At 33.4% G+C, this 25,398-nt stretch overlaps 1 protein-coding gene across 4 annotated transcripts; it reads left to right on the top strand.

The window, feature by feature from the left end:
• The first annotated feature begins 505 nt into the window (after nucleotides 1-505).
• Nucleotides 506-22,392, top strand: LOC139496104 (uncharacterized). Of its 4 annotated transcripts, XM_071284564.1 has the most exons (4): nucleotides 508-674; nucleotides 5,104-5,164; nucleotides 17,720-18,104; nucleotides 20,885-22,392. In XM_071284564.1, the coding sequence occupies exons 3-4, from the start codon at nucleotides 17,757-17,759 to the stop codon at nucleotides 21,605-21,607; spliced, it is 1,071 nt and encodes a 356-aa protein (XP_071140665.1). In that variant the 5' UTR covers nucleotides 508-674; nucleotides 5,104-5,164; nucleotides 17,720-17,756; the 3' UTR covers nucleotides 21,608-22,392. The 4 variants fall into 4 exon arrangements, with proteins under 4 accessions (XP_071140666.1, XP_071140665.1, XP_071140667.1 ...); XM_071284565.1 differs by lacking the exon at nucleotides 5,104-5,164 and having other exon boundaries at nucleotides 506-674; XM_071284566.1 differs by lacking the exons at nucleotides 508-674; nucleotides 5,104-5,164 and adding an exon at nucleotides 6,605-6,670.
• The last annotated feature ends 3,006 nt before the right edge of the window (nucleotides 22,393-25,398 follow it).

The following is a 25,398-nucleotide window of genomic DNA, read 5'->3' on the forward strand; positions in this document are numbered from 1 at the left end:
ATCTATATAGCTACACGTATCATACCATAGCTAACTATCCTGCTTACTTAATTTCATGGAAAATATCTGATGCATTTATGAATGTATGATTACTTTTAATCGCATCCAAAAATAAATAGTTTCAGTCTGATACTTATGATGCAATAAGCGAAAAGCCACCTGTCATATATTTCACAGTAAATTCTCAACCAAATATACATACATGAATCATAAGAACATATTACGACATTGGAAAAATTACCTAATTCCAGAGGCTTACCCCCTTAAGCACATTACGAAAGTATCCACCCCTCCCCCTTTTTCCGATGTAAATTTATTTACATAACGCTTTTACTTGTACATTAATGTAATAATTATAACTAATTTGGTGAAATATTAGTACAATTGAACTTTGACCTGATATTACTTTTGCAAAGCCTAGGCTAATCTAATTATTCTAATGTATGCGACAGTCAAACACATAACAATTTTTGTTTGGCCGTCGAATGCCTTTACTACGCCAATCGATTTCTGTGTAATGCGGTTTATGCAGTAGTGTAATTCTGCATGCAATTGGTTTTTGTTGAGTGCCGTTATTTATAGATACATCCTTTCAACGAACATGGTGTAATTTTGTGTACAGGGAAATAGCTATTTAGAACATCATGTTATGTACATTGGAACGTGTACATGGTGTAAGTACACACATAATTATCTTTCTTAAATTTCACTTAGTATTCACTTATTTATGATATTGGGTTTTGGTTAAAACGATCTAAATATGATGAGAATTTACTGCTTTTATAAAAAAGATAATAGTCTTGTGTATTGTAAAGCATTTGTATTCAATCATCATATTTCTTTCTTAATTATGTCCGATTGTAATGTGAAATCAGTGTTTTTATTCTTTATATACAGGGGACGCTAAGATAAGATAAGATATTTAATTTTCCAAATTATATCCCCATGGGTAGGGGGCATACACATATAAAAAAATGTTTTTCTGTTACAAATCATGATTTATTGTTTTATGTGTACATGTTATTCTGCCCATCAAGGGCCCTTGATTGGAATAATAAATATTCATATATATATACCAAATGTAATCTTAACACCATACAGTACTTTACATGACATTCATAATACACCTATATATATATGTAAATCAGTACATAACCCCGGCTACATATATACCTGCTGAAAAGTTCAACGCCGGGAGAACATTTTTGAACATGTAGATAATTTTGCCTGGAGACAACTTACGAAACTGACTGTTCGATTTAATATGTATGTATGACTCACAAATTAAGATGGATGTCAAACTTAAACCATTCAGTTGTTGTGAATGATGAAACTTTAAAAGTATATAATATAGTAGACTAGTCAACAAAAGATAACTTCACAAGGGGAGGGGGAAATCTTAATATATTGTTTCTCATGTTAATTACTAATCGGATCAGAATTTTCTCCCGACCCCAACCCTTTCCGCTCCAGAGTAACAGATGGTGATATACAATGGGTCATACGGGGATGAGGAAGGGTGGTTGCTCATCATTCACAAAGGTGTAACGACAAATGTGTCGCTTTCATGGATCACCTTTAAGACATGTCAATGATACTGAATGAAATATAATGAAAGAAATTTATAGGTCAAGTTGTGATCAAGGATTTGCATTAAATACTACTTTGTTATACAAAAATGGTCTCAAATGCCAACAAGAAAACACAATATATTAAACCAGGATTCAATACTAGCTGAAACAAGAAGAAAATTTTAAGAAAGCGAAATGTTTATTGATACATACATATTAGAGGGGGAGGACAGGGGGGTACCATTTTCCCTTCTCCCACCCTCTTCTCCTTTCTCCTACCCCTCTTCTCCTTTCTCCTATACCCCTTTTCTCCTTATTTTATTTTTTTTTTATTTACCGGAAAAAAGAGAGATATTTTATTTTTTTATATTTTATTTTTTTCTCCAACTTTTTCTCCTTTCTCCCAGCCTTCCTCTCCTTTCTCCTACCCCCTTTCTCCCTGTCTCCCTTACCCCTGTCCTCCCCCTCATATTATTATTGTTGGGAATAATGGACCTAACAAATTTATGTCTTTTACATTGATAGCTTTTTTGTGGCTTAAATTGTTAGTTTGTGAATTTAAGTGTCAAATGATCCCTTTGCACTGGATATTTAATACTAAATGCAATGAGTTATTTATGCAAATTAACGTCGTCTAGCTAACGACATGGCTAACAGAGACCGAGAATTTAGATAAGGCCAAAACAATAATAGTTGTTTACCATGTTTACGGTTTCCCTAAATGCCCTTTATCATGTTTATATTGTTTAAAATCTCAAACACAACGTATTTCTTGTTTGCAGTTTTAGTATTCAATTTATACAAATCAGATGGTGTTAAATGTCAAGGAAAACTATTTAATAATAAATAGAATCTACCAAACTACATTTGTACTATGCTACCCAGTTTGGATTATCATTTGCATGTTGATGGAGAAATTCCAAAACACCAAATTAACTGATTTTAAAATGGATTGATAAAATTTGTAAACTAATCCATCATAAAAGGAAGTGTTTTTAACACTGATAACTTGAGTGAGACTCGACTAAAAAATAATTATTGTCTACTTGACGTATTATCCGGTTCAAGCTAGGATATTCAAAACAAAGTTGTACGTCTGATTTAATTTCTTTAGTTTATAACAAGATTAATACAAATGAATAATTTTCGATATCACAAACTAGTCAAAACATTTACTAAATTTTATCATCGGTATAAGGACATCATTCGTAAATATAGCTCAACATGCAATCTTCTTATACGTTCAGGTATTTCACATCCAATTTTTTTATGGAAATATTCTTTATAAAGCACAAAAATGTCAGTATTCACCTCAGAAACTAACAAAACCTTTAAATAGACTTATCAAGAAGGGATATAGTTACGATACTGTTGTCAGGTCACTAAAGATTGCTTATTTTGGCGTTAATATTGATTCACTTATAGGGTCTTTGCATCGGAACTAAACACATTTATTCAAAAACCGGTTGTTGGCATGACACGGGTTATGTTCTTCTCATATATGTTATGATGGTATGATACTAAACCCCTAACGGGAAGGATTGTGCCTGATATTCATATGATGAAATCATAATCTTTCAATCAGTTTAATTGAAGTCTGGAGCTGGCATGTCAGTTAACTGCTAGTAGTCTGTTGTTATTTATGTATTATTGTCATTTTGTTTATTTTCTTTGATTACATCTTCTGACATCAGACTCGGACTTCTCTTGAATTGAATTTTAAATGTGCGTATTGTTATGCATTTACTTTTCTTCATTGGCTAGAGGTATAGGGGGAAGGGTTGAGATCTCATAAACATGTTTAACCCCGCCGCATTTGTGCGCCTGTCCCAAGTCAGGAGCCTCTGGCCTTTGTTAGTCTTGTATTTTTTTAATTTTAGTTTCTTGTGTACAATTCGGAAATTAGTATAGCGTTCATTATCACTGAACTAGTATATATTTGTTTAGGGGCCAGCTGAAGGACGCCTCCGGGTGCGGGAATGTCTCGCTACATTGAAGACCTGTTGGTGACCTTCTGCTGTTGTTTTTTCTATGGTCGGGTTGTTGTCTCTTTGACACATTCCCCATTTCCATTCTCAATTTTAATTAATTGTTTCTTGATAGAACAAATGAGATATGAATCAAATTAACATCACAACCAGTTCAACATTTATTAAAATAACTTTGGACTTAAAATAAACTTCTGCATGCCCTTTAACTACTTCTAGCCTTACTTTCGGACAATTCGACATATAGAGATTAATATATGGCCTTTTCCATATCGGCCCGGATATCATCAGAGACCCCCATATCAGCCCGAGACGGAGTCGAGGTGCTGATATGGGTCGAGGGATGATTCCCGGGCCGATATGAAAAAGGCCATGTATTAATCGCTTTATCATATACTTCCGACAATTGTTTTATGTATGACAAATAAATAAATAAAATAACTAAAACAGTCAAAAACTTTATAACTTTATACTCCGTCTCAGGCTGATATGGGGGTCTCGGGATGATACCCGGGCCGATATGGAAAAGACCATGTATTAATCTCTATATAATAACTAAGCACGTTACGTTGCCAAAGCATCATCATGGTCATAGGATGATAGAAGCTCGAATTAAATTTTCAACATGATAAGCGGGCCGACATCTGCTTCAATAACCTCGGATTTAAACAGTCATGACGATATTCAAATATGTGGTATAAGAATTTATTTAATCTTAAAATTAGCATGTTTGCAGATAGGCCGAAATTGCTCTAAAGTCAGGTGATCTTTTTTTTTCGACTAGTGAGGACCTCAACAAGTCCCCTTAAATTTTAAGACCACAAATATCAGAGCAAACGAAGCACAGAATTGGCTTACAAAATGGTGATTTCGGGTGTATGGGTGGGCGGTGGAAAGTGTGTGCTATAGTCCAAGAAATTTAACAGACAGATTGAGAAGCAGTGTACCTACTATTATGAAATTTCTAGATGATTGTTTCTAAATTTTCTTGACTTGGAACATTTCAAACGATATTAAACAAACGGCATACTTAAAAACAAAAAAAACAAGTATATAAAAACGAACAACAACCAACGATGTTCTCTGAATATAGGGCGTCTGACATGGACAGGAACACAAAGAATATGGCGGGGTAAATCTTACTTGTGTACGCTCAACCAAATCCTCTACCTAACCTTTTTTTGATAGTGTTACGAAAGAACGACACAAATCAGTGGTGGATCTTTATTAAAAAATGGTTGTTTGTGTTCCCAAACCAAGATAAAGGGAAAGGGTTCCAACTATATGTCCCCATTCAAATGCATTGATCGTCAAAAAAAGAGAGGTGCAGACCCCCTCCCCCTTTTGAATCCTCTATACACGGAGAAAACCACCGACCATTTATAGGAACACTATTAAGATGGGACGGACGAACTAACAATGTTACCCCAAATTTGTCAAGCTGGTGATCACTGTACGCTGGTCACTGTAGATGACCATCTTCTCGATGATGACATCATTGTAAAGTTAACTCTGTTATTTATTTTGATGGTTTATATTTTTAGATTTAAAAGTAGAAAGACAATAATGCTGGTCACAATTAAATCTGTCCAATGTAGATAATTGGTAAGATATATTTTATTAATTAATAATACTAAGACCAATTTTAAAACTAGTCTAAAAACAAGATAGGTATTAACACATGTTTTATTTTTGATTGATGCCAACTCCCACAATACTGACAATACAATACCGTATCGACTATTATTATAAGGCTGGAAAAGATCTCGTTGAACCTAAAGAGATTTCGTATGTAGTTTCTCGGCTTAAGATATTCAGAAACATACCGATGTGTCGATCGATGTCACCTTGAGATATTTCCATTCGTCAAATATGGCCTTGCTAAAAGCATAAGATATTGACTTCGCTGCGTTGAAGACCCATTGGTGGCCTTCGGCTGCTTTCTGTTCGTTGGTCGGGGTTGTTGTCTCTTTGACATATTCCCCATATTCATTCTATTTATTTTCAAACTTGATTCAAACTTGACGTTAAGTTTACAATATAAGCCGCGCTTTTATTATCTGCCAGATATATTGTTATGCCTTTGATATCCTGGCACGAGAAAATAACGTGACTTGAAATCAAGAGACGGGTGCCTTTGTCATTCATTTTGGATAATGAAAAGACAACTAAATCGTCGAGAATATTAACAAAATTATTCATCACGTTTATATATTATTCATGTTGCGATCCCGGAAGTTATTGACGTGGCCTAGATTATTGCCAGTTTTATGTTTTAGGCTATAGTTAATTATTGCCAGATTATTTATTAAAATATCAATATTTGTGCATGTAGAAATATAACGACACTGAACTGCCTTGGACTTTTTTCACTCTATGGTCGGGTTGTTTTAGACTTCCGTTTTCAATTTGATGTAATAAGTAATAAGATTTGTACTTTACTATTTTTTACAAATGTAAGTTTGGAGAAAAAATAAAAACGTCATTTAGGGAGCTACAATTTGATTTTTATGGGGGGGGGGGGGGGGATGAAATTTAAAAAAAAATAGGCAGGACAGGAGTTTTGAGTAAAAAAAAAAGGCAGGATGAGAAACTTGTTAAAAAAAAAGGCAGGATGACAATTTGTGTAAAAAAAGTCAGGATAAACTAGTAAAAAAAAAAGGCAGGACCGAATAGAGTAAAAAATAAAAAGGCAGGACAGAGATTACAACTAAAAAAAAAAGCAGGACAAAATTTTTCATCCTAGCCCCCCCATAAAAATCAAATGGTAGCTCCCTTAGATACTTCGTCTTCCATCAAGGTGATAAAAAAATGAAATCATTCATCACGTCCGACCATCTCGTTGAATCAAGACTTCCATAATAGGCACTGCGTGGTCAGTATATTTATACTTAATCTTGCACACGTATTCGCGAATGGCAACTCGGTTGGTTCGACTCGAATAAAAACTCCACAAAAAACAACATGGTCAAATGCCATCCAATGTCTCGCTTCCTCGGGTCTTTAAAAACGCCAACTGAAATATACGGAAATGTTCTCGATGTTGGTCATACTATTATACTTTTTGTTTACGACGTCATGAAGAAATCATTTCAGGAATTTGTTATTTAGGTAATGATGTCTGGTATTCAACTTTATAAGACTGATTTGACAAAGAACATAATCGTTTGATAATATAATGTATAGCTGAAATTAAGATTAAAGAGACAAAAACGTGCCAGAAAAAAATCTAGCACGTCGACTCAAAAAATATAAGATGCGGTATGCATAAAGACCAAAGGGACAAAAGTGGAAACACATATGAAATCAAAATATTTAAAGTTAAGGTCAAGTAACAGTAAATGAACGCCGTCTAGCGGATTCCGCGAAATATTGCGACGTTTTGTACGAATTACGTCCCTTTGACCAGATTTTGCAATGTTAAAATTTCAACCGGCGACTTTTCAATGGGACAACGGTAAATCTGACGGAAAGTATGTATCTTCTAGGAGAATGAACTTGTTTGCTAAAATTGAAGAAATGCTACAGGATTTTGAAAATGAATATGAAAACAGTAATGAAGACGACCTTCAAAACGAAAATCAGGTGTTTGAGTTTGGATATCTGCCGACCAGTTAAAACAAGTTTGAAAACTGTTGATCACTGTTGCTCACCACTATTTCTACATAATTGTGATGAGGAAAAACAGTGCGGTCTCGACAGTATATTGAACTCTGACACAAAATAGTACTTTTGATGTCATTGTTTACTTAAACTAACCAACAAATATGCAGAAATGAAACTTCTGGTGAAAGGGAAATATATTTAGACCATTTTGAGTCAAAATTCACTTGTCTATGAGTTTGCGTTAAAAATTCAGGATTAATGCGCTACATAGTACACTAATTTAAGAGTTCCAGAAAACAGGGAGTTATTTTGGTAGTACCTGTGTTTTCAAGGTCAGAAATTTCATATAAGACTTTAAACATTGGTTCAAAATTGGCATGTAGAAAGGTGATACATGTACAATTCAGGATATACCTGGTTTCCTTGAAGTTAAACTTAAGGTAAAATATTTAGATAGCTGTGAAAATTGCAAGATTCGGTTGAACAGATAGGGATTTTTAATTGGTGGTCTGACACCTTTATTTTCGTTTTCCTCCCAAAATAACACAAACTGAATAATCATAACAAAAGATGACAAATGCGACTATACCTATATACATGTAGAACACAGAGGCATGATGATTAATTCATTGTAGAAGGAAGAGAAGCGACACACAAAAGTAGGTCTTCTCGTTTATAAGTATAGATACTCTAACTTTTCTTTTACAGTACTTTGTATATCACCATCCCTGTTTCACTTGAATTATTGTCAGCTTATTCGAATATGAGCATGTTTTCTGGCACGTTTGAAATAAATGCAATTCATCTAATGTTTGAATGTAAATTTACACAATCATGTAATTATAAACATTTAGCATGTTTTAAAAACAAGAAGAAATGTTTATAAGTGCAACACACGGTATTTTTGGACAAGAAATCAATTTTTCTTACACTTTTAAAATTCAAATGAAGTAAAACAAGAAATCAATCTGGTTGACGCAACAATGACAATCTGTTTCACAGAATAATAGTGGTGCATTTCTTTCAAGTGGGTCTCAATCAACACTGATTTACAGAAATCTTGGTAAGAATTTAGTCTTAGATGCTTGATTTTTTTATTAGTTTTATTGGCTTTGAACAAGCTGTCAGTAACTGCGTGTAGTGGCGGATACAGAGGGGGGCATGAGGGCGTACGCCCCCCTTTTTGCTTGGACTTAGACTAGACTTCGTAAACTTTGCCATTTCCCGTGTATTTAATTTTTATGAGACAATTCTTTTCATATACAGATTTTTTTTCGCCAGTATTTACTGATTATTTCAAAAGTAAAACTACAAAATACTGAACTCCGAGGAAAGTTCAAAACGGAAAGTCCCTAATCAAATGGCAAATTCAAATGATAAAACACATCAAACGAATGGACAACAACTGTCATATTCCTGACTTGGTACAGGCATTTTCAAATGTAGAAAATGATGGATTGAACCTGGTTTTATAGCGCTAAACCTCTCACTTATATGGCAGTCGCATCACAGTAGAGTGATTCGGTATGGTTGAGTTGACCAGTTCGTCGAAAAAACGTCACTCAGTCATTTTGAAATTCAAATTACAGGAACACATTTGCAATTCTGAGCATGAAAAATCATGACACCTTCAAAGCGACAAGGGAGTGAGCAAGAACGTATTGACTTCTATTTCACAATTCAACCAAAAAAAGTTATACTCTATTATAATCTCATGAAAAAAGTTCCACATTAATATTATTTACCTACGAAATTATGTTTAACCCCAAACGCCCGCGCCTATCTTAAAATAACATAGCTGAATAATTATCCCCAGTCAGTATAAGCTCTGGATAGATTTAAAGTGCAAGGTTCGAACCATTGCATGTTTGAGGAGGCAGTCTGAGATATGAGAGTCTGGCCGTATTTAGACTGAAAACAATAATCTTGTCCACTTTTTGGCTAATAGAAACGAAAATTTCCAACAGAATAATATAGCATTAAATGAACATAATGAATAAAAAACGGACGTATTTTTTTCGGGACGGGGGTTTGCATGAACTGATATATCGAATACTTTTATCAAGATCAGACTGCAACCTGCCTGCTGGTGTGGCCTTTATGTCTCCATTTGTCGACCGTCATTCATAAATTCGTTGTCATTTCAGACTCATTCGTAGCCTTTGGTTAATTTTCAATTGTGTTGGGTAAAACATATCAACCAAACATTTGTATAAAAATTGCTTGTTTGTCTTTTTTAACACGTGTCGCTCGTATTGTAAAATTCATCGAATAGCTCGGCGTGTATCTTGTTTACAACAAGAAATCTGTGAGTTTATGCTAACTTAACATACAACAAGCGATAATTTTCCATGTCTAATTTTTACTGACAAGTCCCACATCAAATATATCAGTTCATAGCTTTTGACCCATACTATAATTTTATGATAGACAATTTATGGGGAGAATACAACATCAAAAATGTCCAACTCTTACACTTAACAGCAACTATTAAATATACATGTCCCACGTCAAGAACCGTTTAAAAAGTGCATTTTACACTTATTTTATGTTTTTTAGCCAAAAAAAGGTCCCAAAATTTGTTCGCCTCGCTCCGCTCGGCGAATTTAAAAAACTTCGCCCCACTTTGCAAAATCCTGGATCAGCCCCTGTATTCTATATGTAGTATGTCAAAACTGTCCATACAAAAACCCTACATTCACTGGGAAAAGACATCGTGTAGCAGGAAATAAGCAGAATGGGGTGCAAGTTTGGGACATTAATACTAAACTTAGTCTTGTACGGTAAGACTAGATATCCCCTATTTTGAAAATTATCACACCATTCGGAACAATTAAAAATATTTTCAAAGTAGCGAAAAGGAAATGAACCACATAAATTAATACTGGTCATAAATTCTCCGCTGCTGTAAGTCAGTCATATAGATGACACTAAACTATTATAATACATTTAAATTTTTAACCTTCTTTACGGTCGGAACAATAATTTAATATTTATACAACAGTTTTTAGACTATAACAAATGAAAAATAAACAAAAATGATGTTTCACGATCATTAATTCATCGCTACATTTTGTATTCTGACGTGTTTGTTTTTTTTTTTCTAACGGTGTTTTCTTTCACATCCGCAATTTTGTTGAAAGTTTCGATGTTAAAAATAGAACACAAATCTTTTTAATAGATACATGTATAAATAGTTTATGGTTTAAAGAGTTATACATGGAATATTATCCTAATAAAAGAACATTCATTGGATCCTTAAAAGAATTTTCTTACTAGTATTGATTCGTATGGTTGTCTCCTCAAAGGGATATATATATGGGTAAAAATTAACCGAATAAAAAATAAAAATGTACCCTGAAAGTAGCATCTCAAATATAGAATAGAACTGTTCTCAATTCTATTTCACCCATAAAACTTGAAGGTCGAGAACGAGATTATATCGATCATCTCTATATCATACTACTACTATATACCTACTAAAAAAATAGGAGGGGTCCTGATTCCGAAATCCCGGACTTTAAAAAATGAAATCCAGAGGTCCCGAATTTAAAGTAATTTAAAATAAATCCCGCCATCCCGAAATTCGAAAAAAGAATTCCCGGATCCCGAAAAGATTAATTCCGAAATCCCGTATTTAAAAATACCCGATCCCGGGGTTCCGATCCCGGTCCTCAGTGGCGGATCCAGGGGGGGGGGGGTCCCGGGGGTGCGCACCGTGCCCCCCTTTATTTTTGCCGATCAATGCATTTGTATCGGGACATATGTTTTGCACCCCCCCTTTGCCCTGGGTTAGCACCCCCCTTTCGAAAATTCCTGCATCCGCCCCTGGTCCTCCCCCTCCCTCATTTGTGTGGATGAACTAAATAACAAAACAAACATTTACGAGTCATTTCTCAGCCTGTGTGCGATTGTGTTTTTTTGTTTTTTGTTTTTTGTTTTTTGTTGTGTGTGGTTTTTTTGGGGGGGGGGGAGGGGGGAGATTATTTTGGTACTCATATTAAATATTAATTTGTACATCTGTTTTTAAGTTATATCTCAATCTCCGTATGTTTGGTTTCCTTGTAAATGTTTTACACGATGTATCTTCTGGAAAATACACCGTGCTTCAAAGACCGTGCAATGTCTTGAGAGAAAGAGAAAATCAGAGAGAGAAGGACATTAATTTATTGTCACATATAATAAGATCTCAAAGGGAGTTGCAGAATAACGGATACTGGCGAATGTAAAAATTGAACAAAAAGGTTTGCAAAATTATAGAGAATAACAACAGAAAATAAAATAATAAATTAATACAACAGTGTAGACACAGACAAGAACCATGTACAGAATTAAGAAATCATTTAATGATAGAAGAATTTTACAAAATTGTTTATTGAGGATTTTACAGAATAAGCGTTATATTTAAAGATAAAGAACATTTAGGTTCACACTTCATATGAACCCTTAAACACTCGTTGGATTATCTCGTTGTGGCTGGTCAGTAATAAATAAAAAAGTCACTGGTCAATTCAAAGGTTGTCGTAAGTGATGCAATATATTCTTATTTTCCTGTTCCCCTTGTGTAACTTCCAGTTTTATTGAAGTTTACATCGATCAAAGCCTTATTTTAATTTAGTTTCCTGTTATTACTACCCCCCTTTTTTTGTCGCATGTTGTGTATCATGTACTGATTCTATATATACTTCGAGCATACACATGTACACTTATGGAAAAATAACTATTTACTCAACTTTTTAAAACGTTTTTATACGACCGCAAAATTTGAAAAATTGTTCGACGTATATTGCTATCACGTTGGCATCGTCGTCTGCGTCGTCGTCGTCGTCGTCGTCGTCGTCCGAATACTTTTAGTTTTCGCAATCTAACTTTAGTAAAAGTGAATAGAAATCTATGAATTTTTAACACAAGGTTTATGACCACAAAAGGAAGGTTGGGATTGATTTTGGGAGTTTTAGTCCCAACATTTTAGGAATTAGGGGCCAAAAAGGGCCCAAATAAGCATTTTCTTGGTTTTCGCACTATAACTTTAGTTTAAGTAAATAGAAATCTATGAAATTTTGACATAAGGTTTATGACCACAAAAGAAAGGTTGGGATTGATTTTGGGAGTTTTGGTTCCAACAGTTTAGGAATTAGGGGCCAAAAAAGGGCCCAAATAAGCATTATTCTTGGTTTTCGCACAATAACTTTAGTTTAAGTAAATAGAAATCAATGAAATTTAAACACAATGTTTATGACTACAAAAGGAAGCTTGGTATTGATTTTGGGAGTTTTGGTCCCAACAATTTAGGAATTAGGGGCCAAAAGGGGACCCAAATAAGCATTTTTTTTGGTTTTCGCACCATAACTTTAGTATAAGTAAATAGAAATCTATGAAATTTAAACACAAGGTTTATGACCATAAAAGGAAGGTTGGTATTGATTTTGGGAGTTTTGGTCCCAACAGTTTAGGAATAAAGGGCCCAAAGGGTCCAGATTTAAACTTTGTTTGATTTTATCAAAAATTGAATAATTGGGGTTCTTTGATATGCCGAATCTAACTGTGTATGTAGATTCTTAATTTTTGGTCCCGTTTTCAAATTGGTCTACATTAAGGTCCAAAGGGTCCAAAATTAAACTTAGTTTGATTTTAACAAAAATTGAATCCTTGGGGTTCTTTGATATGCTGAATCTAAAAATGTACTTAGATTTTTTTATTATTGGCCCAGTTTTCAAGTTGGTCCAAATCGGGGTCCAAAATTAAACTTTGTTTGATTTCATTAAAAATTGAATAATTGGGGTTCTTTGATATGCCAAATCTAACTGTGTATGTAGATTCTTAATTTTTGGTCCCGTTTTAAAATTGGTTTACATTAACGTCCAAAGGGTCCAAAATTAAACTAAGTTTGATTTTAACAAAAATTGAATTATTGGGCCTCTGTGATATGCTGAATCTAAACATGTACTTAGATTTTTGATTATGGGCACAGTTTTCAAGTTGGTCCAAATCAGGATCCAAAATTATTATATTAAGTATTGTGCAATAGTAAGAAATTTTCAATTGCACAGTATTCAGCAATAGCAAGAAATCTTCAATTGCACAGTATTGTGCAATAGCAAGAAATCTTCAATTGCACAGTATTGTGCAATAGCAAATATTTTCAATTGCACAGTATTCCACAATAGCAAGAAATATCTAATTGCACAATATTGTGCAATAGCAAGAAATTCCAATTGGATTTCAATTGGAGTTATCTTTCTTTGTCCAGAATAGTAGTTGAATCAACTTAAATCATTGTTTTATACAATATACAATGTATATTCACTTTTACTACCAACTGATAGATTAAAACAATCTTTACCATTCAGTGATAACAAGGACTTTTCTTACATTTTAATATTTTATGATGTATTTAAATGAGTAGTTATTGTTGCAAACTTCATTAGAAATTTGAATTGAGATCAGTTTTGAAATAAGGGAAAGGGGGATGTGAAAAAAAAATTGGAGGGTCAATTTTTTTCATTTCAGATTTCATAAATAAAAAGAAAATTTCTTCAAACATTTTTTTGAGAGGATTAATATTCAACAGCATAGTGAATTGCTCAAAGGCAAACATTTTTTTTTAAGTTCATTAGACCACATTCATTCTGTGTCAGAAACCTATGCTGTGTCAACTATTTAATCACAATCCAAATTTAGAGCTGAATCCAGCTTGAATGTTGTGTCCATACTTGCCCCAACCGTTCAGGGTTCAACCTCTGCGATCGTATAAAGCTGCGCCCTGCGGAGCATCTGGTTGTAGACTTGTATACAATAAATTTTATGCAGAACAAAAAAAAAATATTTACAAAGATGTCAATTTGTCTGCGTGTTTTAATTGTTAACTTGCAGATGTATAAATAACCACACGACACTCTTTCAATAATTTGTAGAATCGTTGATATAATGTTTGTTTATATATGCGATGTTAAGCAGTAGTATATGGACAGAACTCGATTTGTCGTGATATAGTACCAAAAAACGACCTTTTACATGTTCTGCTGCTAAAGTAACCGTTGTTTTCAAAAATTTGCCAAATCATATATCGGAACGGAGAAAAAATGCAAACAGATGATCTACACGATTGTCTAAGAGATTTACGAATTGGTTACCCAAAAAAGTGACAAAATTCAACAATCTCCCATTAGAGCAAATATTAATAAAGATCACAACCCTGACCACATGCACACCTTCAATATATGTACAAACAGACAACAAAGTGAAAACGTTGCGGACTAACTATAATAGGGGAAGGACGGCGGACAGAGGGACAGGGGTAACACCCCCCTCCCCAACTTTCAGTTGCGGGGGCATAACAAATTATAGTTTCAATTAAATCTTTTATTGCGTCAACTTGTAGATTGTAGACAGTAAACCTGATGATTTCTATTTTTATGTTTTTACTATTTTTGCGTTCATGTACTTACAATGTATTTTTGTTTGAATTAGTAATTGTTTTAGACATGTGTATTGATAATGAACATACAAGTATCATATTTTTTATAACGTATAATTTCTTTTTAAAATGTTCCATAAAAGAGGGTCTGATTGAGGTTAACGGAATACAGAATAATGGGCAAAAATTGCAGAATAAAAGGCAAAAAAAAAAAGAAAAAAGAAAAAAGAAAAAGAGCATAATGGGGTGCCTAAATATAAAGAATAAAGAATATCGGAAATACAAAATAAAAATTAATGATAATTATCCAGATAAAAATAATCTATCATTACGAAACACAAATTAATCGTGCATAATCAACACGAAGAACGTTGGAAATAATTAGCATGATAACTTGACGTTATGTAATCAAAATAACGACGTCACGAATTTTGATGGGTTTTTTGCCAAAATGTTGAGTTTGCGTCGCTTCTACAGGGAAAACGAAGTCGGTGACCATATTTTTTTTTTTAACATCATCTAATTCGTAAGACAAAAAGGAAGAAAATGTTAATTTAAAAAAAAATTCTATGGAGCGGTTTACGTGATTTATACCGGAAACAGAAAATTGTAGAAGAAAAATACAGATTCCCCCTATATATTCAATGTAATTTAGTACCCTCTCGGAGCATTTTAAAAATGATTTTTCTCGAAAACGAAGTCGGTGACATATACTTTTTTTTACATTTTCTGATGTATATTTTCAATATCTAATCGAATTCTAATTTAAAAAAAAATCTATGGACTCCGACAAGTTCATTTACTGATCCTTGACCTTAAAACAAAATATTAGAAAAATAACACTGAAAATAAAACATTGCTCTAAAAGTCATAAATGTTAAAGGACTAGATAAATGCTTAATTCATAAATGTAACAACTTATTACGAAAAATTATAAAAAGCAATGAACAACTAATGACAACCCCTACTGAAATCAAATTGTCGTCCCCTAAGGCTAAGCTCAAATCCTTCAGTTGAGTTTTTATACGACCGGTCGAATATTGGTATGACGTTGGCGTCGTCGTCGTCGTCGTCGTCCGAAGACATTGGTTTTCGCACTATAACTTTACTTTAAGTCAATAGAAATCTATGAAATTTAAACATAAGGTTTATGACCACAAAATGAAGGTTGGGATTGATTTTGGAAGTTTTGGTCCCAACAGTTTAGGTATTAGGGGCCAAAAAAGGGCCCAAATAAGCATTTTTCTTGGTTTTCGCACAATTATAACTTAAGTATAAGTCAATAGAAATCTATGAAATTTATACACAAGGTTTATGAACACAAAAGGAAAGTTGGGATTGATTTTGGGAGTTTTGGTCCCAACAGTTTAGGAATTAGGGGCAAAAAAGGTGCCCAATTAAGCATTTTTCTTGGTTTTTCGCACCATACATTGTAACTTTAGTATAAGTAAATAGAAATCTATGAAATTTAAACACAAGGTTTATGACCATAAAAAGGAAGGTTGGGATTGATTTTGGGAGTTTTGGTCCCAACAGTTTAGGAATTAGGGGACCAAAGGGTCCAAAATTAAACTTTGTTTGATATCAACAAAATTTGAATCCTTGGGGTTCTTTGATATGCTGAATCTAAACATGTCTTTAGATTTTTGATTATAGGCCCAGTTTTCAAGTTGGTCCTAATCGGGGTCCAAGTTTAATTTCAACAAAAAATGAATATATGGGGTTCTTTGATATAATCTGAATCTAACCATGTATTTAGATTTTTGATATTTGGGCCCAGTTATCAAATTGGTCCACATTGAGGTCTAAAGGGTCCAAAATTAAACTTTGATTTTAACAAAAATTGAATTCTTGGGGTTCTTTGATATGCTGAATCTAAACATAAACTTAGATTTTTGATTATGGGCTCAGTTTTCAAGTTGGTCCAAATCGGGGTCCAAAATTAAACTTTGTTTGATATCAACAAAATTTGAATCCTTGGGGTTCTTTGATATGCTGAATCTAAACATGTCTTTAGATTTTTGATTATAGGCCCAGTTTTCACATGTTTCTAGTTGGTCCTAATTGGGGTCCAAAATTAAACTTTGTTTAATTTCAACAAAAAGTGAATATATGGGGTTCTTCGGTATAATCTGAATCTAACCATGTATTTAGATTTTTGATATTTGGGCCCAGTTATCAAATTGGTCCACATTGAGGTCTAAAGGGTCCAAAATTGAATTTTATTTGATTTCATCAAAAATTGAATTCTTGGAGTTCTTTGATATAAATGCTGAATTTAACCATGTATTTAGATTTTGGATATTGGACCATAATAGGTAAATGTCCAATTTAAAATTTTTAAAGTTTTTAAGTTTAAGTTCTTAGACCACATTCATTCTGTGTCAGAAACCTATGTTGTTTCAACTATTTAACCACAATCCAAATTCAGAGCTGTATCAAGCTTAAATGATGTGTCCATACTTGCCCCAACTGTTCAGGGTTCGAACTCTGCGGTCGTATAAAGCTACGCCCTGCGGAACATCTACTTTTATGATATTTGTTAAATTCTTTTTATTTTTCCGGAGCGTCTACATGGTCTAATAGGCTAGTTTACATCATTGTACTTGATGGTAATGGTTATACTCATTGTTGAAAACTGAACCATGACCTGGTTAATTAAAGAATAAGAAGATGTGATATGATTGTCACGTGTCTACTTTCCATTGGGTTAAACTTATTATTTACATCATCTTTTGATCTTTGATTGACAATTTTATGACATATTATCATTATCTTTTAAAATGACTGATATCCTGGCAGGATGAAAATGAAAAATCAGCAAAACAAAATACAGGAATTGACTATGACCAAAATAACTTTTCGTGAGACCTGGCCACAAAAAAAAAAAAAGAGTAGCAACAGATGTAAAGTTGAATAAATGGAAAAATCTCCTACACCAGAATGTCACATTATACCGTGAATTCGTTTTAATTTTCAAACAACAATTCGGTACCAATCGTTGAAGACCGTACAATGACCTATATAATTGACCACTGGTGGATAGCGGATAGTTGTCTCTTTATTCTAATACATGTATTAATATAGACATTATCTGCATTTAATTGTTAAATTTTATTGCTAATTTGTAATTTCAGATTTAATGCATCCATGACATCAGAACGGAAATAAATCATGAGGCAACTAAAGTCATCAGTCCTGATTCTATTGGTGGTAGCAGTCGCTTTATTCTTAATGGCATACACCTTGTTGTTCGACGACAAAAGCTACCGTAATTCAGTTCAAAATGTGGTAAATTTTGACAACGTGGAAGGAAACAGTCCATTTAAATCAGACAAAAATTCCATAAATAAACCAACATTCAACTCATCCATGCCTTTTGGACAAGAAATTGCTGATGTTCTAGATGTGGCGAGACAAATGAATGTCAAACCTCTACTGGTTACCTTGATTAATGGAGCTTACCTACAGTTTGCTTTGAGTTGGTTATGTAACACAGAACACATGGGAATTCACAAACAGGTATGAATCAACTTGGTTTGAATCTTGGTTGATAGTTTTCTCAATGGCAATCACAACGTATCTCCTTATTATCATGATTATTATGACGAATAACAAAAGAGATATGTATGATTGTTAGAGATAGATATAAGAAGATGTGGTAACTTTGATATCCATATACAGTTTTCTTTGGAGTGCCAATGAGACAACTCTCCATCCAAGTCACATTTTATAAAAGTAAACCATTAAAGGTCAAACGTATAGGTCAAACAAGTCAAAGTACGGTCTTCAATACGGAGCCTTGGCTCACACTGAACAGCAAGCTATAAAGGGCCTGGGCCCCAAAAATGACTAGTGTAAAACGAACTTTCAAACGGAAAAATCAACGGTCTAATTCATATACATGTATAACAATACAAATAAATTAATATAATTCCACTGGCACTGTACCGTTTACATTGAGTCTAATGACAAAAATAAAAAAAAAAAAACGAAATCTAAGCAGAAGGGGTTGAGGAAATGTTCTCAATACAAAAATTAGATGAGGTATGATTTCCAAAGAAACAACAATCCACCTGAGTTTAAATGAAGTTGATGTAAAATGCTATCAGCCAAAGTAGGCCCTTCAACCATTAGAAACAATACATTATATATTCGTCTTTAAAAAGTCCCTTCATGAAAATTGTGAAACAATACAAACGAGAAAACCAACGGCCTAATTCATAAGACAACTATCGAAAACGATAATGACGAACGACGACCACTATAAATTACCAGGCTCCTCACTTGGAACAGGCACTTCAACGATATAATCTAGAAATATGAAACTTTCTTGAATAGAACGTAAAAATAACAATGGCTTAATCCAAGTTATTATCTCGTCAGCAGTATACGATGATTATCATAGAGAGCAAAGTCAGTAACCACTTCTGTTGAAATGATACCAAAGAATGACACAAATCATCACAGTTTGGAGAAAAAATATATTATTAATAAAAACCACTGTATAACATGTACAATAAGTAGTCTACAAAAAATATTTTTCAATGACAAATTGATTCGGGGTAAAATCTTCTATAATACGCCAATACGATCACGGCTGTCGTCTCATTACCTTTGTGAAACATAATGAAAAATCAAAAGCAAATGATCTCATTTCAAATCGATATCTAATTTTGAGTTTATACTATTGTAGCAATCCTATTCCTATCTTGGATAAGGGAGCTACCATTTGATTTTTATGGGGGGGCTAGGATGAAAAATTTTGTCCTGCATTTTTTTTTAGTTGTAATCTCTGTCCTGCCTTTTTATTTTTCACTCTATTCGGTCCTGCCTTTTTTTTAAATTAGTTTGTCCTGACTTTTTTTCATAAATTGTCATCCTGCCTTTTTTTTTTTTTTTTGCAAAGTGTCTCATCCTGCCTTTTTTTTACTCAGAACTCCTGTCCTACCTATTTTTTTCAAATTTCATCCTAGCCCCCCCATAAAAATCAAATGGTAGCTCCCTAAGAAACTAATTATATGTTCTTAGATTTTACTGACGGTACTCTCAAAACTATTAACATATATAATCAATTTAAGACTCAACCGTAACTGGATACCTAATTAGAGAGCACGGGAACCGTTTTAGATATCAATATATATCTATATTTTCGCTGTTATTTTCGAACACTTGAAAATAAGACAATAACACCTCAAATATACGGCTTATTCTGCCTAATAACAATTTTTACTCCAGACGCTCGTCTTGTCTACAAAAGACTCACCAGTGACGCTCGTCTTGTCTACAAAAGACTCACCAGTGACGCTCGAATAGATAAAAGTTATAAGGTCAAATTAAGAACGAAGTTGACAGCAAATTGTAAAAGATTTTACCAAATAAAGCTAAGATTATCTTTTCCTGGTTGAGAAAATCCTTAATATTTCGGACAATTCTAAGGTTTGTAAACATGTAATTTATTGATATTTTCATATCAATAAATTAATAAAAGTCAAGCTTCTTTTGAAACATTTTTGGTCTATACTTTGAATAACAAACATATATTTTATGAAACGAATTAAGTGAGATTATATATAGTTTGTAATTTGATTCGACTGTCATACAAGTGAGAGGTTTAGCTAGCTTTAAAACTAGGTTTTATCCACCATTTTCTACAAGCGAAAATGCCTGTACCAAGTAAGGAATATGACAGTTGTTTTCCATTCGTTTGATGTGTGTGAGCTTTTGATATTGCCATTTGATTAGGGATTTTCCGTTTTGAAATTTCCTCGGAGTATTTTTGTGATATTTTTTTTGTAAGACTAATGTGTTAATTCGACAATGATAATTTCTGAATATTCAGTAACCACAAATTTTCATTGCCTTAATGACATGTAGTGGTCATGATAAGATCATCACTAAAAATGAGTCGAACTTGGTTATGATTTTAAAAAGGGTAACCTGTGACATTGTGTGAGCGAAAAGGTAAAAATACTGAACTCCGAGGAAAATTCAGAAAGGAATTTCCCTACTCAAATTGAAAAATCAAAAGCCCAAACACATGGAACGAACGGATAACAACTGTCATATTCCTGACTTGGTACAAGCATTTTCCTATGTAGAAAATGGTGGATTGAACCGGATTTTATAGCTAGCCAAACATTTCACTTGTGTGACAGTCGCATCAAAATCCATACTGGCTATTTTGACCTCTTGTTTGCGAGAACATGTGCCATTGTGATAACAAGAAGTCAATTAAAGCACATACATTGTTTTTATTTTGTATTTAAGTAATATTATGTGCATTTAAATCCTAATTTTAGGTGTTGATTATCAGTACAGACTTGGACACTAAAGATACGATAAAGAGGCAATGGCCGGATATAAATGTAGTAGCTATTTCCGGTATGCCATTAAATGGCGACCAATCATATAGCCACGCAGGATACGTTAGGTTAACTAACTTTCGAGCACATGTATTGTTAGAATTATTGTTAATCAATCAAGAGGTATTTTTATTTGAGGTGGACGCTTTGTGGATAAAAAATCCAGTTCCGGTATTATCTGGTACCAAAAACGCCGATATTCTCGCAAATCCCGTGTCCGAGAGACCAGGGTTAACAGCTATTGGTTTTCTATATTTATTCCCAACAAACCCTACGATTCTAACATGGAAAGAATTGAACAGAAGATTGTATGAGTTAGATAAGAGAATTAAATCCCTTCCCGCGGGAAAACTAATTTCGGAAGGAGACAATGACCAGATATATGTGTCAGGAATAATTAACAAACGGCTTGGAGGATTGAAAAAGAAAGAGTTGCCGTTAGCAGATTATCCAGACGGGAAATGGTATGTGATGTCAGAAGCGAAACGGAAGGCATCACGACCGTATGTAATCAACAATAACTGGGTCATTGGGAATAAAATTAAAATATTACGCGCCAAAGAGTGGGGACATTGGTTTTTAAGTGATGATGGTAATTGTAACATTAGAAATATCCAACGAATTACAGAAGACTTCTGGCATCCTCTAGAGAAAATCTAAATTCTCATAAATATTGTAGCATAGCGGAGTTCTAACCAAAGGCAAAGAACGACCATGATATTAGATTAATATGTGCGCACGAAACTGCACACTATCGGAAACAGTGCCGTTTAATATTAATGATACATCGAAATTGAAGCTGTTATGCGACAAAGATTGTACAACATAAAAGCTGAGCTTATTGACATATCATTTCAATGTCAAACTCTGTCAGATTTCTTCTACATAGGTACATGGGTACACAAGTAATTATAGTTTATTGAAGTAGTAACTGTTTTTTTAAGTTCGTTATTTTATTTTAGATGTTTAGTTCGTTTTGTTAATCACGCTAATGATGAGATTGTAAGTTTGTTTTATTTTCAATTAAGATTTTTAGTATAAACCTAGATGTTAATTTATGACAATGCAATATTCATGTAGTTTGATTTTCCTCCAATACAGATTGGTCTAATCATATCATTACCACACATCGACAATTATATATGCATGCCCTCAGATTGCCTTTTTTTTACATACACACATTGATATGATATTATTTTGACTGGCACGATATACTTTGTTTTCATGTCATGTTAACGTTATCTTGTATTCATTTAGAATTTAATTATTTTGTTATATTTTTTTAAAACGCTATTTTAACCTGCATGTGCAGTTTTTGGTTATTATTTGTATTCAGTTTGAATATGTGCATATAATATTATTGTGTTATACACATGTATACATCCACCTTTACACAACTATTATACCGTTGGTATGTGAACAATATTGTATGACGTATAACGTCTTTGTACAGTGGAGATCAGTTCTAACCTCTCATAAATTCTGTCAGAATCTGTCAGGAGAACTGTTTTAGAACAGTATGTAGAACTGTCAGCCTGACACCTTTTAGTCAGTTCTAGGTTAGAACAGTTCTAGCTAGAACTGATTTGGTCAGTTCTACCTAGAACTGATTTGGATAGTTCTAGCTAGAATTGATCCTGACAGTTCTACCCTAGAACAGTTTTACACAGTTCTAGCTAGAACTGACCAAATCTTTGGTCAGTTCTACTTCTAGAACAGTTCTACGGTTAGAATTGATTTCAAATTCTACGGCTAGAATTGATTTATAAATTCTACGGCCAGAATTAATTTATAAATTCTACGGCTAAAATTGATTTATAAATTCTACGGCTAGAATTGATTTATAAGTTTCAAGAAATATTTGTCTTAATATAAAGGCTTCGGCAAAATAGCGATTTATATTATATAGAGTTTTGCTATTTTGCCGGTTTTATTTCAGATTTATAATCGGCAAGAGAACATGTTTAACCCCGCCATATTCTGCATGTATGTGCCTGTTCCAAGTCAGGAGCCCGTAATTCAGTGATTTTCTTTTGTACATAAATTAGGCCGTTAATTAGTATTATGGGGGGGGGGGGGGGGGATATTATTTGAAATGTTTTACATTTGTTATTCTGGGAGTCAGGCTGGCTCGTTATCACATAACAAAATTATCTGACCTCATTAACCAAATGTAATATCTGTTAACGAGTAGTTTTCATACCTCGGACGGACCTGTTTAACAAAAATCTTTTGACCACATCAATCTAAACTGACATTATTTGCTCTTTCTTTCTGCAAATCTATATAGCTGCACAGTACTTCAGTTTTAATTTTAGGTCAAGAGGGACTGTACTATACAAGTTACAGCAATATTGGAAAACAATTTTGTTCCCATCAATTTATAGTGCCAGCATGCAGGGGCAGATCCAGCCATTTAAAAAAGGGGGGTCCAACTATAAACTCCTGCCCCCCCCCCCTTTGATCTGCCAATGAGCATGTCCTCTTTTTATTCAAAATATTGAATCATAAACAAATATCAGTAGTTTTCATACTTCAGACTGAGTCGTATAATAAAATCTTTTGACCGCATCAACCAAAACTTACCATATTTGCTTTTTTTTTTTTTATGTAAATCTAAATAGCTGCACAGTATTTCAGTTATAATTTTAGGTCAATAGGGACTGTAGTATATAAATAACTACAATATTGGAAATCAATGACCACAATTTTTTTTCTCGCATCAATTGAGAGTGCCAGCATTTCCTATTTTTATTCAAAATATCGCATCAGAAACAAATATCAGTAGTTTTTATACCTCAGACTGACAGTAACACGTAATCATGTAACAAAATTATTTGTCTGCATCAAACAAAACTGACCATATTTGACAGCATCAACCAAAACTGACCATATTTGACCGCATCAACCAAAACTGACCATATTTGCTCTTTTTTATGTAACTCTTATAGTCGCATAATAAATCTGTAATATTTTTATGTAAGGATGGATTGTAAAATACAAATGATAGAAATATTGGAACACAATGCTACCTAATTTCATTTGCATCAATTTAGAATGCCAGCATGTCCTCTTTATATTCAAAATATTGCATCATAAACAAATATCAGTAGTTTTCATACCTCAGACTGACTGGTATAACAAAATAATTTGTCCGCATCAACCAAAACTGACCATATTTGCACTTTATTATGTACATGATGTCAATCTTAATAGCCGCAAGGTAAATCATGTATATTTTTATATCAGGATGGATTGTTTAATATAAATGAAAGCAATATTGGAAAATAAAATTATGCTCACATCAGTTTATAGTGCCAGCATGTCCTCTTTTTCATCAAAATTTTGAATCGTAAACTAATTTCAGTAGTTTTGATATCTCAGACTGACTCCATGAATATAACAAAATTATTTGTCTGCATCAACCAAAACTGACCATATTTGACAGCATCAACCAAAACTGACCATATGTGACAGCATCAACCAAAATTGACCATAATTACACTTTGTTATGTAAATCTTAATATATATATAGCCGCATACTAAATCATTTATAGTAATACATATTACGATGGATTGTATAATTCAAATGACAGTAATATTAATGAATATTGGAACACATTGGCTACAAAAAAATTTCCACATCAATTTAGAATATCAGCAAGTCCTCTTTTTATTCAAAATATTGAATTGTAAACAAATTTCAGTGGTTTCGATATATCAGACTGAGTGAGAGTTGTTTTAACAAAATTATTTGACCGCATCAACCAAAACTGAACTTATTTACACTTTATCATGTAAATATACATGTATATGGCCTCATTGTAAACATGGTAAACCAATATTATTTCTATGTGAGGACGGATCGTATGATAAAAATGACGCCAACTTTGAAACACAATACACCTTATCGCTTATCCTGGCTGACCCGGCCTCTTGAACTTTTGAAGCATACAACAATGACTTTTCCATTGTGGCGTCAGATATTTTGTTTTAAGACGTCAAAATTTTACGGGAACCTGTGTGATATCCAGTAATGGCAGACAAATAGCGACAAGGTGTATTTATACCACATCTAAGAATTTAGCGCGCCGTTATTTCCTCTCTGTATCCATAATAATGAACCGTCATTAAAAATTCTAAAGTGACTTTTTAACATGGGGGGGGGCAAGGGGTTTGACTGTTATGCTGTTATGGGGCAATTTAATTCTTTGTTATCTGTTATTCTGAAAATATATTTGCTGTTAGCTGTTATTGTCCTATTCTTTGTTAGCTGTTATTGGGCTTTTAGTTTTTTTGTTATCTGTTATTGTGATAATGTATTTGCTGTTAACTGTTATTGAAAATTGGAATGTTAGCATTTTTTTACAGCAAATTTTCGGTAGAAATTGAAGATCATTTGACATTGGGGTCTAACACTACTAATAAGTTGCTCCCGTATTAGGAGAAGG

This window comes from Mytilus edulis, chromosome 11, assembly GCF_963676685.1.
Source record: "Mytilus edulis chromosome 11, xbMytEdul2.2, whole genome shotgun sequence".
In the NCBI taxonomy this organism is placed as follows: Eukaryota; Metazoa; Mollusca; class Bivalvia; order Mytilida; family Mytilidae; genus Mytilus; species Mytilus edulis.

Coding starts and splice junctions, on each gene's coding strand:
- LOC139496104 (XM_071284565.1), top strand. CDS start 17,757: ATGAGGCAACTAAAGTCATCAGTCCTGATTCTATTGGTGGTAGCAGTC. Junction 18,105..20,884: donor ACATGGGAATTCACAAACAG/GTATGAATCAAC, acceptor TCCTAATTTTAG/GTGTTGATTATCAGTACAGA.